General features: G+C 36.7%; 1 protein-coding gene across 1 annotated transcript; it reads right to left on the reverse strand.

The window, feature by feature from the left end:
- Positions 1-62: 62 nt before the first annotated feature.
- On the reverse strand, positions 63-14,777 carry LOC107562054 (suppressor of cytokine signaling 7). Its single transcript, XM_016246615.1, has 10 exons — positions 14,719-14,777; positions 13,020-13,084; positions 12,661-12,765; positions 8,029-8,160; positions 6,498-6,643; positions 5,099-5,267; positions 3,906-4,034; positions 1,774-1,909; positions 713-853; positions 63-618 (listed from the first exon to the last, which is right to left on the reverse strand). The coding sequence occupies exons 1-9, from the start codon at positions 14,775-14,777 to the stop codon at positions 733-735; spliced, it is 1,062 nt and encodes a 353-aa protein (XP_016102101.1). The 3' UTR covers positions 63-618; positions 713-732.
- Between the last annotated feature and the right edge of the window lie 1,118 nt (positions 14,778-15,895).

Raw genomic sequence — 15,895 nt, forward strand, 5'->3', positions numbered from 1 at the left:
TTAGTTGGTTAATTGTGCTTGATGTCTCACACAAAAAAAGGACTGTAGTGTTACCACATAAATAATGTGAAAAAGTAATCAAATATACCACCACTTATTTTCAAGTTTACTTTGTATTTTACTCAAAATACAGTTCATGTGGCCTGATCAGACGGAAGGAGTTACAATCAGGGAAAGGACAAATAAAGGGGTCACACACTCCACCCAGGGGTCAGGGGGCCTGATGAGGAAAGAAAGAACCAAACAGAGACGAATTCAAAAACTGGCCAGTTGAAAAACTCCAGTGTAATATAACCTACAGATGAAAGCTTTTGCTAGTACCCCAAGTCAAATGTCCTTGGTCGTTTTTTTCGTTTAACTTAATTCTTTTTTTAAGTCCACTGTTTGCTGTCCAGTGACCCTTCAAGTCTTTTGTCTATCATGTCAGTCTCTGGATTTATTTGCCTGCTCAACATAGACAGTATTCCAGCACTCCTCTGTACTTCCTCGGTCAAAGAGGAGGGGCCAGTCGGCTGATGTTCATTGGCTTCTGCTGGAAGACTGGCAGGGAGTTGGAGCAGAGCTGTGCACCAGGAAGTGTCCATGCGCTGTTCCATCTATTATCCACACACAGAAATCCTAAAAAACAATCCATTTGTGTTCTGTTATTTAAACATACTGGCTCAGAGCACAAGATAATGAACGTTGATCAGTCATGGCTGCAGGTACGTACAGTGAAAAGGAGCGATCTGGCTATGTTTCAGACTCGGCTTCCTGTTCCACACCTGCTGCCTGGCGCATGCCTTTGATTGACAGGTACATCTCTTCCTCTGGATCATAGTAATAGAACTTCCTCAAGTAGACAATGAGCGGTCTATGATGGAAAAAATCAAAGTTAGTCTTTTTAGGCACTTTGTAGGCAAAGTATTTTTGAACTTGAAAATTGCTTCATGTCATACATGTTTATTTCAATAAAACCAAACAACTTTGGCATTCATTACTCCCTGCAAATGGCTAACTAATTAAACGTTTGCTCAGTATTGACAAAAATAACTGTAAAAATAACTCTAATTATCATTTTATACATTTTGATGAATATAATTTACTTTCAAATACTTTTAATAGGGCAATTATTTATGTATGTTAAACCGTGTTCTTGACTTCATTTAGATTTTAGTAAATTAATATAAATCAGTAAATTATGACGAACAGTGTGTCCAAATGTCTAAAACTTCAGAAGGTCAGCAACTAGTCCTAGTATTTCATGCATCTCCTATATACACCACCGTTCAAAAGTTTTTTTTGTTTTTCTTTTTTAATAAAAGAAATGAATACTTTTATTCAGCAGGGATGCAATAAATTGATCAAAAGTGACAGTGAAGACATTCATAATATTACAAAAAGATTTCTGTTCCACATAAAGTAAATGCTGTTCTTTTGAGCTTTTTTATTACTCAAAGAATCCTAACAAATGATTTACGTCAATATTTACAACGATGAAGGGATTTACATTGATAATATTAAGACATGTCTCTTGAGCAGTAATTGTCAAGTAATGGCTGTTTGAAAATTCAGCTTTTCCATCGCAGGAATAAATTACATTTGAAAACATTTAAGACATTTAATAATATTTCACAATATTAGGGTTTTACTGTGTTTTTGATCAAATAAATGCAGCTTTGGTGAGCACAAGACACTTTTTAAAAACATTACCTTACAGACCTTAAACCTCTGAATGGTAGTGTGTCGGAAATGTAAATAAGCAAAATAATGTATAGTGTGAGTGAGTCATACTTGGGGAGGGGCAGCTCCTGGATGTGGTCTATGCGGACGAGTTGTCGGATGCAGAAACGGCACAGATGCTGGAGTGATTTCACATTGCTGAAGCGTGAGACCGGGTAGAGCAGCTGCACAGGGGTCGGGGGCAACCCTGAAACAGACACCACACGTTTCATCACGCTGACCTTTCATCTCGCACACCCTCAAACCTGCTTTTGGTTTTTACAAACAATATAAATAATGCCTTTTATTTCTATGGAGCCCCACACATGACATGCAAGAAAAAATAAATAAATTGTGGGCACGATTTATTAATTCGTTCCCTCGATTTACTAGATCGTGCACACGATTTAATAGGCTAATTCGTTCCCTTGTTTTAAGTAAATCGTGTGCTCGATATAATAATTAGTGCCCTCGGCTAGTTCTAGGTAAATCGTGCGCCGTCGCCGGTTGAGTCGTCCAATTCTTAGTATGCAATGTAGATGCCTCTCACTTAAAATGATTCCATGCAACGCTACAAGGCTTTTGAGAATATCTCTATAACTCATTCCCAACTCAAAATAAAACCCAATTAAAGGTGGGGTAAGTGATTTCTGGTAGCCAATGTTGACATTTGAAATCACCAAAACAAACACGCCCCTACCCCAAAAGGGTCTCGCCCCTATTTTGATAGCTCCGCCCTACACATGCGTATGCAGCCCAGGCAACGATTAGTTCTGTGAAACAAAGCAAAACCAATGTTACACCGTGTCTACAACGTGTCTACACCGGACGCGAGTGGCACGGCACGACAAAATACATACATAGAACTCATTATAATCAGTGACGCTGTCTACACAATAGATAGATAGATATACAGTGGGTACGGAAAGTATTCAGACCCCCCTTCTATTCATGACGTACTGACACAAATTTCTAATTATTTTCAACGGTCGCTTTGTCGTGTCCAGTGTACTAGACAGACTTTAGCTGTTGCGGAGCAGACACGGTGTTACTCATCTATCGAGAAGAAACAAAGCAACCTCGGCATCCGATCGCAGGCCTTCCGCTCCTTGAGTTCTCTCCAGCGCTGGAAAGCTGATCCGATATTTACACGGGTCCTACTTCTTGCCTTGAACTGTCTTTTGTTCCGCAGACGTTTTCCTCTTTTGTTTTTTATCCACCATCTCTATCTTTCTGTCGCTCGGCTCGGCTAATGTCCGTCCTGTGCACTGAACGCTCTCTCCTCCACATCATGAGTAGACACGCCCCTTACTGCTGATTGGCTACAAGCTTGTTTTGCTAGTCGGCCCGAATCAGTTTTCTAAAGCGCTTTTGAAAAATTGCTTACCCCACCTTTAAAGTGTCTCTGTCCATAACATAACATGACATAACATTAGGCAGCAACATGTTTATGAGAATGCGTACGCAGACAGGAAGTACAACTAATTACTATTTCGTGCACATGATTTACCTAGAACGAGGGCACAAATTATTATATCGAGCGCACGATTTACTTAAAATGAGGGAACGAATTATTAAATTGTGCGCACAATCTAGTAAATCGAGGGAACGGATTAAAAAAAAATCGTGTCCACGATTTATTTATTTTTTCCTTGCATGTTATGTGCAGGGCTCCGTATATTTCTGTGCATATTGGCAACTACCTGAAATAAAAATAAATTAAAGCTAAAGAGAAGCATTTAAAAACAAACAAAAACTAATAAAAATGACAAAAGCACATAAAATTATTAAAACTTAAATTAAAATACAAAGTTGAATTCAAAAAATAAAAGCTAATTTAAAATATGAATAAATACTATAATAGTACATAAGTAATACTATACAAAATAGGAGCCAGATTACTTTTTTAAAAGAATTACGAATATATGTAAATCTGTTAAAACTATTATTTACATTATGTAACATAAATTTAATGTAGCATGAAAAGTAGCTAGTTTTAAACACATAAATTATCTGTATACCCACTTAAAAATGGTGAAAAAATTACATGTTGACATTCAAATGTAATATTTAGCCAATGTATTATGTCCCATCCTTTTTGTCCCAATATTCCTCCTGCATCAGCAAACAGAAAAATGAAATGCTTTTTATTCAGCAGTAGTGGCTGAGAATGTCCTGTCTGCGAGGGATATTTGTAGCCTTACCAGGTACACGTGAACGCAGGAAGTAGAGGAATTTCCCATTTTTCGAGTGCATGATGGCTCGCTCAATGAATTCCACCACAGAATGGCAGCGGTCTTCAAATTTAGGGTGGCACCATAAACTGAAGGTTCCTGAAGAGTTAAAAACAAACTTTAAGGAAAAAAATACACTGAAAGAAATATAATTTGCACATACTTAAGAAAATACTCCAATTTGCTGTATTAGTTTTTCTCAAATTATATTTATGGTTTGGTTCAAACCTTACATTTTAAATTTTTACAAAGTAAATTTTTTTTTATTTATTTACTTTACTTTTACTTTTAGTCATTTAGCAGACGCTTTTATCCAAAGCGACTTACAAATAAGAAAAAGTAATTAAAACTAAAAGCTAAAACTCTATAAATACTATATATATATATACACACATTTAAGAAATTAAAATAAATTAAATAAAAATTACAAATGCATACAACATTTCAAAATTAAAACGTTTAAATGAAACAAAAAAATTAAGCTAAAAACAATTCAAACATACACAAATAAGAAAAAATTATTAAAACTAAAAGCTAAAAGCTTTTAAGAAAATAAAAGAAATTAAATAAAAATGACAAATGCATACTAATATATATATGTATGATTTTCTGCTTACATTATAAACATATTCAAATTAGCTGTAATATAAAAGTAGCACTTTCACTTAAGATAAAATTTAAAACATGATTAATTTACTTACAATGAATTAAGACATCTTTAATATACCTTAATTTATATTGTGATGACGTTTTAAAATATGCATCACAGTTTCTGTTATGTATATAAAAAAACACCAGAAAAATGAACAAAACCCACAATCACTTCTGCAGTCAGTAAAACTAGCATGCGTTCTGCACGCCTGTTTCACATTTTTCAGTGTAATGCATAAGAAATCAAATGGGGGTGTGAAAACATTTGTTGACTACCATTTTGATTTTTCAAAACTGAATTTAGGAATAACCGTCAATCTGAAAGTGGTGGAATCTAATCTGTTTGTTTCAACACTGACCTTTTAATCTGACTTCAAACCACTTGAGGATATGGTTTAGATCAGGATTTCATGTGTTTTTTAGCTACACTTTTTGAGTCCAAAAAGAGTTTGAGCGTCTTAAGAGATATGTATATACTGTACGTGTGTGTGTGTGTGTGTGTGTGTGTTTACCTCTGTAGTGCTCCATACGTGTGTGATGTGTGACTCCTTGTGAGCGAAAGCTGAGGCTGAGGATGTATCGTGGGTCTGAACTGTCCCGCACCAAAAACGAGCCATCTGGCTTTCCTCTCAGCTTCATTTCAGCATCCTCCCAGTTCATCGGTCCCCAATACCAGCCACACTGCAGACACAAACACACAATGACCATACAACAGTGAGAAAAACCCACAACCACAGGAAGCCACAGTCATATTTCATTGTTACAAAAGTCTATACATGAACATGAGTGAACAACGAGTGGAATGCTGCATCCCAATTCGCCTACTTATACTATGCCCTAAAAGTATATACTCTTTTTTTGAAGAAAAAGTACATACTTTTGAGTATGTAGAAGAATAGTAGGCAAGCTTTGGGACATACTACTTCGTCATAGCTGCTTCTTTAACGGACGCTCTGTTGCTTAGTTACGTGCATTCTGTGACTGTTTAAACTGCCCTGTCAATCATCCTGTCACAGTTAACATCATCCACGTTTAGTTTAATTAGATGTCCTACCGTATTGGAGAGAAATGAAGAGGCACGTTGATCTGCTAGTCGCGGGTCTATCATGCCAAGAACTCATAATGATGCATTTAAAAGTTAATGACCAAACGTATCATTATAAAAGCTCACAGTGTTGCTGCAGATGAAATATAACGTGGAAAACATTAAATTAATATTATTCATCAGGTTAGACATTGATTATTTATCACTCAAATCCCTTTCTCTACCTGTCCGTCGGGCGCGTATATCCACCATGTTTGTAGTTTTTTAACACTTTTTATGCATGTTCGTAGTTCTAATCGAATCCTCGTCCACCGTGCAATGTGTTGTGGGCAATATTAGCCGTTAGAGTATGCATCGATCTGCACTTCAAATTCTAACCGGAAGTAGTAGACCATCCGGGAATCTTTGGTATACTTTTTTAAACATACTATGATTTGGGACATACTAATTCTATTTTCGAATACTATTTAGGACGGATAGTATGCGAATTGGGACGCAGCAGAAGTTTGCAATTATAAAACGGATAGTTCCGGTCCTTGATTCTGATTGGTTGAGCTGTGTTCGAAGCTGTTGTAAATTACTCTACAATCATACGCCTTTGTTTACGTCTGTGTGTTGCTCGGCAAACACTTTGTTGCAACCACAACGGTTTCTGTGGAACTACATTGTTTGGCGGAAGAATAATGTTTTTATTAATATCATTACATTTTATTTGCTTAGTTTTATTTTGTGAAACCTTGCTACAAATATGGAATAACCGTTTTCTAAAATTTAGCGTCATGCCTAACAACGCCCCTTAGCTGTTATAAATTCACTGTAAACCACGGCTTCTTGGGGCTTATTGCTTTAATGTTTTTGTCTCTCACCCGCTCCAGCTCTCTCAGGCTGGCAGTGAAGCTGCTGGAATCGGCTCCTCTCAGTGGACACATGATTGGGGGCGGGGCCACTCTAGCCGGGGCCGGAGTCTCCATTGGTGATGGGACCAAATGTGGAAGTGCCCGGAAGAAAGCATCTGAGACACAAAAGAACCATTTTTTAATACAACATCAAATATTGAGTAAAATTGGATCAAAAATTTAGTAAATTTAGTAATAATGTGAAATATTATTACAATAATAGTATTACAAAAATATTACAAAAGTAAATTATTACTGTGATGGCAAAGCTGAATTTCCAGCATCAGTAATCCTTCAGAAATCATTTTAACTTGCCGATTTTCTGCTCAAGAGACACTTATTATTATCAATATTAAAACAGTTGTGCTCCTTAACGGTTTTCTGGAAATCGCAATATCTTTGGTCCAGATTCTTTAATAAATAGAAAGTTTAAAAGAACAGCATTTATTTGAAATAGAAATCTTTTGTAACATTATGAATGTTACAACTCAAATAACAGTTTAAAACATTTTAGATTAAAATGTATTGATATACGGGAAAGTGTATATTTTTGTCCTGTAACTGATCACCATTTCTGCAAGTTTCTCATTATAGTGTGACAGGACTATACGTGTCTGTAATGTCTAATATGAAGTTATTAGAAACTGTATATGAACTACATATAACAATTAGACAAGAATATAATATATATTATTCAGATGAATTAGACGGAGTCCAGGGCTAGTCGTCACATTTTTTACACCAGTGAATATTTATCAGTGTAGGTTTATTTTTGAATGTTCATTTCATTTGTGTACAAACCTTACATTCCTTGAAAACGGAACATTTTCACCATTATTGCCCAAGAAAAAGATACAGTTCACTGAACACAAGTTGCCCTTTTGTGACAACATGCCCCAGTTGTGTTTTATATTGTGCACAACAGCTGATTGGTGATTCTAATTTCATAGGATTCTGAACTGGGTGTATAAAACAAAACCATTGCAAATGTACCGAAACCCCTTTCCTTATGCCAACTCCCCTCTGTGACAACTTGCCCCGGCCTCCCCTATAGCACATCACACTGCAGGACACTGATGAAATGTCATATCAACTACCAATAACCATGTGTACATGCCATGTTGTAGTTACCGTATCTTTAACCTCTGTTATATTTTATACACAAGTTATATGTCTATATGAGACAAAGTTTGAACTCTACAGTATGACACCATCGCTCACACTTCCTCTCTTTACAAACGCACATTAGTCACACCGCCTTTTTTTCCTCTGAATGGCAGGAACTGAAAAATGAAACCACACGATCAACCAAAGCCTTTGTTAAGCAAAACGATACATGTGGTGGGTGACATGTAATGCCGTTCACAAGAATACCACAGTTACATTCACACTTCATTCCGTTTCTCTGTACGTTTAATGAATGAAATAAAGGCGATTCTGAGGGCAGAAATTGACACCCTGAAACACACACACCGCCCCCTCCACTGCACCCAAGTCTTACCATTGAGGCTGAGACTATGCTGGATGGTGGCGTGGAGAGGGGGAGGAGGAGGAAGAGGCAGAGGGAGAGACTGCAGGGAGGCCCCCATTACACTCACTAGGAAAGGCCCAGGCTGCGGCCCACCTATATCGTCTGGAAGAGAGCAGGAGGGAGGGTTCAGAGCCAGGAGAATAAGGAGATGTCACAGAAAAAGAAAGCAACAGAAGGGCAAACAGAAGCAAAGAGAAGGTTCAAGTCTATTAGAATGAGACAGGTGCCACGGGCGATGAAGAGGAATCAGAACATGACTGAATTCAACCCTAACACCACTCAGCTTCAGAGCAAAGGGACGGCAACATCCTTCATTCTTGCATATATTAGCAAAAGTAGATCAAAATGCAGTCAGATTATACTGTGCAAACCGCAGTATTGGAACTAACATGAATATTGCATTCAATGACCTGCGCTTTATGTATGAGTAACATGTACTTTTGCCTGTCTGAACCATAAAGGAGCAGGACAAATCCTCCAATATCTGATCCTCTTATAGCACTTGAAGACTAAGACACCGTGACAGGACGCATATGACACGGGGAGCTGCAACGTGAAAATAAATCTAAAGTAAAAATAAATCTACATGCTGGCATGTGCATTCAATCACACACTCACAACACTGGGAAATTCCTAAAAATGCTAAAATTATGCAAAAAAATTTACTTTAAAAGAATATTCCGGGTTCAATACAGTGCTATTGTAGCTTTTATTAACACTTTGATTTTTATTTTTATACATTCAGTTTTCATTTTAGTTTTCATTAAATTTTTAGTAACTTTGTCGTATGCTTTTGTCATTTTTTTAAAATGTTAAAAATATTTTAACATATTTTATTTAACTTTTGGATCTTTTAGTACAAGTTAAGTTAAAATAAAATGAGAAATGTTGCCTTGGCAGTTCTTTTATTTAATTTCAGGTAGTGTTTATTTTAGTTATGAAATAACCATTTTTTTTGTTGTTGTTTTAGTTTACTACAATAACAATGCATATTCTTTTAAGAACATTTGTGATCCAACACTTTTAAGTGTAATTATACTCACTTTTTCAAAAGTGCAGCCACAATATGAGTGTTAACATGACTGTAGTGTGGAAAAATCACTTACTAACCTTTTCAGTGTAATGTTATATCCAATTTTACAACTTTGTTGTGTTGACAATACAATGCTGTGAACTTTAAAACATATGTAACAATTAATTAAACAGCTTTATAGCTAAAAAAAAAAATCAAAATTTTTAGCAAAATAAATAATGTAAGTGATTTTTATCAAATTTTAATTTCTGCTTTTAAATCCTCCAAAAGTTGGTCCTTTTCACTTCCATTTCCAAGTACCCTGTAATTTTCTTTAACTTTTTTTTTTACAAAACAAGTCAAAATTATTTTCATGCTACTAACATTATTCCACAAAAGCATTTAATTGAGCTTAACTTGTATTGAAACTTGGAATATTCCTTAAAACCTCCAACCTAAACATGATAAACAATCAACTTCAAACACACAATGACTGAATAATCCACATACCTAATCATCTTCATTCACTCATGATAAAGATTGCTTCTTCATACATAAATATTCAGATCCAATATTCCAGTACTGTGATCATTTCAATCTTCAGTACCAAAGAGCACACACTGCCACACTGAGCTGATGAACTGGAAGAGCGTCTTTATTAGAAATGGAACTGCTCGCCTGTGAGCCAAACACCGGTGAAGTCAAACCACATCTAGACTAAGTGGCGCTTCTGTGGATTTTATGCTTGCAGAATGCAATCAGAGACTCTGGTAACCATGAAATGAAAAGAATGAAGTCTGAATAAGAAAGGGAAATGAAAGGACAAAGTGAAAGAATGAGCATGTAGGCTGATGTCCTACACTGCATCTTTAACATCCGCCTTGGGTTTGATCACAGAGGTGAGTTGAAAAACTCGCCGTTTACAAAAGTGCAACAGGTATCTCAGCAGTTTGAACACTTGTGATGGGAGTTTGAGGAGAGGGACTTTGTTTTCAACACTACATACATTACTTACTGTACCAGTGTCGTTGCATTTTCATACAGCACAAAAAATAATAAAATAAATAAAAAGTAAATAAATAAATAATAGTAATCATTTTTCCTTAAGATCCTTTTGTATCATTGTTTTCTTCTAAAGCCACACACAACCGGCAAAGTTTAACATGGATGATTTTGGTTGAATATTTGATTGACAGGTGAGCAGGCGGTCCTTTGGTGTTGCTTGAAACAAATGAGCATTTACATTACAAATGTGATCTGGTTAAATGCGTTTGGTCTGAATGATCACAAAATATATCGCCCATATTTATGAAAGGTCCCCAAACTCCATCAAAAATTGTATATTTAACTCTTAATATAGTAGTAGTCAACGTTTGAAGTGGATCAAAATCTTTCATCAAAGTTGTCCTAAAACCAAAACAATACCTGTTCTTGTCTTATGCCCGGTTCAGACTACGCGATTTTAGCCCGATTTTGCCACGATTTGCTTGACGTAGGTTGTCGTGGGGATTCGTAAACGACAATGGGCGTCGGGACGCAAGATTCCATCGTTTCAGCACGTGTAGTGTGTCATATGGCGCTTTTCCACTGCATGGTACGGCACGGTGCGGCTCGGTATGGTTCACTTTTGGGGGGTTTTTCCACTGGGTACAGTACCTGGTACCTGGTACTTTTACCACCTTTTACTAGTACCACCTCAGTTGAGGTTCCGAGTGACTATAACGACATGTGAATAATCCCACCTACTCTAAAGCGGTACTGAACTGCAGTGGAAATGCAAACCGAGCCGTGTCGTGCCGGCGTCGGGACGCAAGATTCCATCGTTTCAGCACGTGTAGTGTGTCATATGGCGCTTTTCCACTGCATGGTACGGCACGGTGCGGCTCGGTATGGTTCACTTTTGGGGGGTTTTTCCACTGGGTACAGTACCTGGTACCTGGTACTTTTACCACCTTTTACTAGTACCACCTCAGTTGAGGTTCCGAGTGACTATAACGACATGTGAATAATCCCACCTACTCTAAAGCGGTACTGAACTGCAGTGGAAATGCAAACCGAGCCGTGTCGTGCCGTACCGGACTGAGCCGTGCCGAGCCAAGTCGTACCATGCAGTAGAAAAGCGCCAATAGTGGACGACAACCGATTCCACGTCTGTGATGCTTCACGACATCACGACAGAAAGACTAGCATGTTTCATTTTTTTTCCGTCGTCCATGACGAGTTCTGTCACATTGGTGACGTTGACCAATAGCAGCACAGAAGCTCTTTCATACACAGGTTTCAAACATGGCAAAACGAAAGAGAGATGATGGTGCTGCTAGGTGGAATTATGAGATGGAGGAAAGGTTCGTGGAGCTGTGGAAACAGTACTCCTGCCTGTATGATGTGTCATCGAGGGACTACCACGACAGAACAAAGAAAGAAAAATGCTGGCGAACGACAGCGGAAGCGCTTCAGCAATGTTTACACTCTTGTTTTCGGAACTCCGCCTTCTCGATGACATCACGCGCGTCGTTAAAGACGGCACGCGATGAATGGTCGGGAAGCAACGTGTAGTCTGACATGTTTCTTGTCCACGACAAGATTTTAGGAGTCAAAATCGTGTAATCTGACACAGTGACTATCGTGACCGACAAAAATATCGCATTAGGACAACTTTGATGAACTTTTTTTTGATCCACTTCAAATGTTGACTACTGTATATAAGTTATCTTTTCCTTTGATATTTGTTAGCATTTCTTTCAGCCAATGTCCTAGATTTGGTGCACAAATACTTCCAATTTAAAGAAATAAGTCGTTTTACTTGAAGAATACATATATTTATAAATATATTGAATCTTTTATAACTTGATCTCTTTAAATGAAATACAAATATTTATGTCTATATTTAGTGCCCACCACTTGTGAGTGAATCGCCCAAAATTGATGTTAATTCAATGTTCAAATGTCTGGAGTCGGTAAAAAAAATTTTTTTTTAAAGAAATTAACACTTTTATTTGGCAAGGATGTGGTGAATTGATGAAAAGGGCCAATAAAGACATCAATGATGTTACAAATAAATGCTACTCTTTTGAACTTTACATTATAAAAAAGGTTCAAATTCATCTTGTTTTCCAGAATACTGAGAATGATACGCAAAGTTTCTTGAGCAGCAAATTATAATAATTTACGAAGGATTATGTGACACTGAAGTCTGTAATGGCTCATGAAAATTCAGCTTTGCCATTACAGAAACAAATTACATTTTATATTATATTAAAATAGAACACAGATTTTAAATTGCAATAATAGTTCACAATATACAATTTCACTGTGTTTTTATTCAAACAAATGCAGCCTCGTTGAACATAAGGAACTGTTTAAAAAGCATTTAAAAAATCTTACCAACCCCAAAGTTTTGAACGGTAGTGAATCAAACTATGCGCACAGACAGATACAGAAGCTAGAGGTGTCAGTGAGAAGGATAAAGGGAATATCCCAATAGCGAGGGATGGGGGAGAAATATTTAGAGAGTGTGAAACAGATGGAGATGTGAAAAGTAGAAACAAAGGAGATCGAGGAGGTGTGTGAACATCTGTAGTGGGGCTCACCTAGAAGACTGAGGCTCCGCCGAGGGGGAGGTGGAGGAGTGGGAGGGTGAGGGGAGTTCCTGCCTCTCTGAGAGATGTCCACATCAACCAAGGACACAGTCTCTCCTGTGACCAGAGCCACAATACACAACTTAATGACAAGAGCCATAAGAACCACATTAACAACATTCAATGTTATAGCATAAGTCCAAAGACTGGCCTAAAATTAGACTAATCTCATCCAAATCGTGTATCTGTGTCATTATATTTCCCATGCACTGTGTAAGCTCATTAGTGGTTTGCACATGTGCCTTCATTTAATGTATTCCAAGGATTCCTTTAGCTTCCACCCCATTATGTTCCCTTAAATCTTCGTTTACCTGTAAAAGCGGGAGTAAAAGAGGCCGCAGAAAAGGCACTTTGTGCCCTTGTTAGTCCAGGTTGGCTGCAGAAAGAAAATAAGCAATTATAAGCGTTTAAGAAAGACGACATATCAATTTTCATTAATTCTGTTCTGTATCTCAAGTTATTGTACCATTTTTAAAATGTACAATGCTTTAGAATGAGCCACATTGATAACTACTAAAAGATGTTATTTTTTAAAGTACAAGTTGATGATGAAATGAAATGTATTTTATGATATAAAGTTTATGACAGAAAATATATATTTTAAGTTGAATATTTATGTTTAGAAAGAAAAGTGCAAAAAGTGTCCCATTTCCTGATTAATTTCAATCACCAGTATGTGTGAGGGGCTAAATCTTTGATTGGAATGTTAACTGTTTTAGGGACAAATTTAAAGCTGCACGACATGCAGAAAGGCCATAGGTTAAAGACCATAGTTTCTAAGTAAGTAAACAATGAATGCTAATATGCCATGTGTTGTTGCATACACAATTTCCAATGTGTTTTTGGAAAGAGGTTTATGATTTAATAGTAAATTAAGGTCTGTGTTGTTCTACAACTCAAAATTACACACACATTTGAAGCCACTGTACAGAGAATAGGTTACTAACCATATTTGGACTACAATGGTTGTCAGAGTTGGAAATGTAATAGGTTACAGATTACAAAGTTACCCTATTTAAAATGTAATAATTAGTGTAACTATTTCAATTAGCTACTTTATTCATGTAACTGGTTAGATTTGATTACTTCCTAATTACTTTTCTAAATTTATAACAAATGTTAATCATTTTGAAGCATTTAAAGAAAGCATGGTTAATCAAATCCTTGCATATGACAGGAAACACTGGCATCTAACAATGCATTGGGGAAAAAAATGTTAATCTTAAAAAATAAAGCATATACACAAACCCAAATAGGAAATTAATCAGTTAAGCATGTGTCCTACTCTGTCCTAAACTCCTGAAACATTGGTGTCTCATATTTTAAAGCAGTCAATGCAATTTGTGAAAGAAATCAATCATATCTGTATGTGTGTGTGAAAATATTGTGTAACCCCTTTTAATCGTTTTTTTCAGTAACTAATATATTACAGTTACACTTATTTTGTAATTAGAATAGGTTACTAACCATATTTGGACTACAATGGTTGTCAGAGTTGGAAATGTAATAGGTTACAGATTACAAAGTTACCCTATTTAAAATGTAATAATTAGTGTAACTATTTCAATTAGCTACTTTATTCATGTAACTGGTTAGATTTGATTACTTCCTAATTACTTTTCAAAATTTATAACAAATGTTAATCATTTTGAAACATTTAAAGCAAGCATGGTTAATCAAATCCTTGCATATGACAGGAAACACTGGCATCTAACAATGCATTGGGGAAAAAATGTTTATCTTAAAAAATAAAGCATATACACAAACCCAAATAAGGAAATTAATCAGTTAAGCATGTGTCCTACTCTGTCCTAAACTCCTGAAACATTGGTGTCTCATATTTTAAAGCAGTCAATGCAATTTGTGAACGAAATCAATCATATCTGTATGTGTGTGTGAAAATATTGTGTAACCCCTTTTAATCGTTTTTTTCAGTAACTAATATATTACAGTTACACTTATTTTGTAATTAAATCATGTAATTCCGTTACATGTAACTAGTTACTCCACGACAGATTCCCATTCTCCTCGTCCAAGCGGTCATCCTCGGCCGCGGAGACCAGGCGCATCAAGACAAAATCGGGAGACATATCTTGCGCGTTGTTCATTATTATTCCTCAATATACTGAAGGAATGAGCGATATCAGCGTTTCACATTGCTTCCAGTCATGAGATCTCGCTCGTGTGATGATGGTGGTGATGATGATGGTAAATCCTCTTGGTGTTAGTTAGTTAGTTAGTTAGCCCCCTCATTCAGCGCCAGACAATTAGTGCATATAAACTCTATTTCAGTCGTTCCTTCAACATTGCGCACGTCCTCGTCTCATTTCGCGTCCGGCCTTAAAACCCTCCACGGGTATTTGTAGGGTCATACATAACGCTTCGTTTCACGCAATCCTAACGGCGTCTGTGGTCACATTACTGTCGAGGCCCCACCCGCTCGCTCACTTCCGCAAATTCGATGCGTTTCGCGTTTGGTCTTATCGGTGCCATTGCTGTCCAGTTGGCTGCAGGCTATGAGCTGAAACGGTGCTTTCATGTCATTTACCGCGCTGTTGTCTGGAAGATGGCCTTACCCTCTGATGTTTGTGATGCATCAATTGTAGTGGCATCGCCTTTCCGCACGATTCCAGCGCCAGCGAAACTCTCCCTGCAAATCGGTTGCGTTATAAGTCAAAGACAAATGACTTGCATGATATCATCATTTGAATAATGACTCTCATCCTCATATAGCTACTAAAAACGTAAAGCATTGTGTCAAACACAAGGCCTACAATCAAGAGAATATCAAATATCATGCTATGCATAATATTATGTAGCATGTATAATATACATAAACTTAATTAAACAAAAAATGCATTGGTTTTATTTTATTTGTGTTCGTATTATTAACGCATAATATGGGGTATTTAACCAACAAGGTTTATATACATTTAAATGCCAGGGTTTTCATTTAATGCATTTCAATTAATGTTATAGCCCAATAATTGAGCAAAATTCATTTTAGTTTTAGATGGAACATAGCATGTCAAACTGCAGGACGCGTCATCTTTCCAAAGTATTGCATGTCATCTACGCCTATAGATCATTGTACGTATGTATATGGCTATTAAAAGGCATATAGATATTCAATAGTTATTGTTTACATTCACCCATTGTTCTGTGGTCAAGACTTTTCATCCGCGCA

The sequence above is a fragment of the Sinocyclocheilus grahami genome, unplaced genomic scaffold, assembly GCF_001515645.1.
Source record: "Sinocyclocheilus grahami isolate Dianchi unplaced genomic scaffold, SAMN03320097.WGS_v1.1 scaffold804.1, whole genome shotgun sequence".
In the NCBI taxonomy this organism is placed as follows: domain Eukaryota; kingdom Metazoa; phylum Chordata; class Actinopteri; order Cypriniformes; family Cyprinidae; genus Sinocyclocheilus; species Sinocyclocheilus grahami.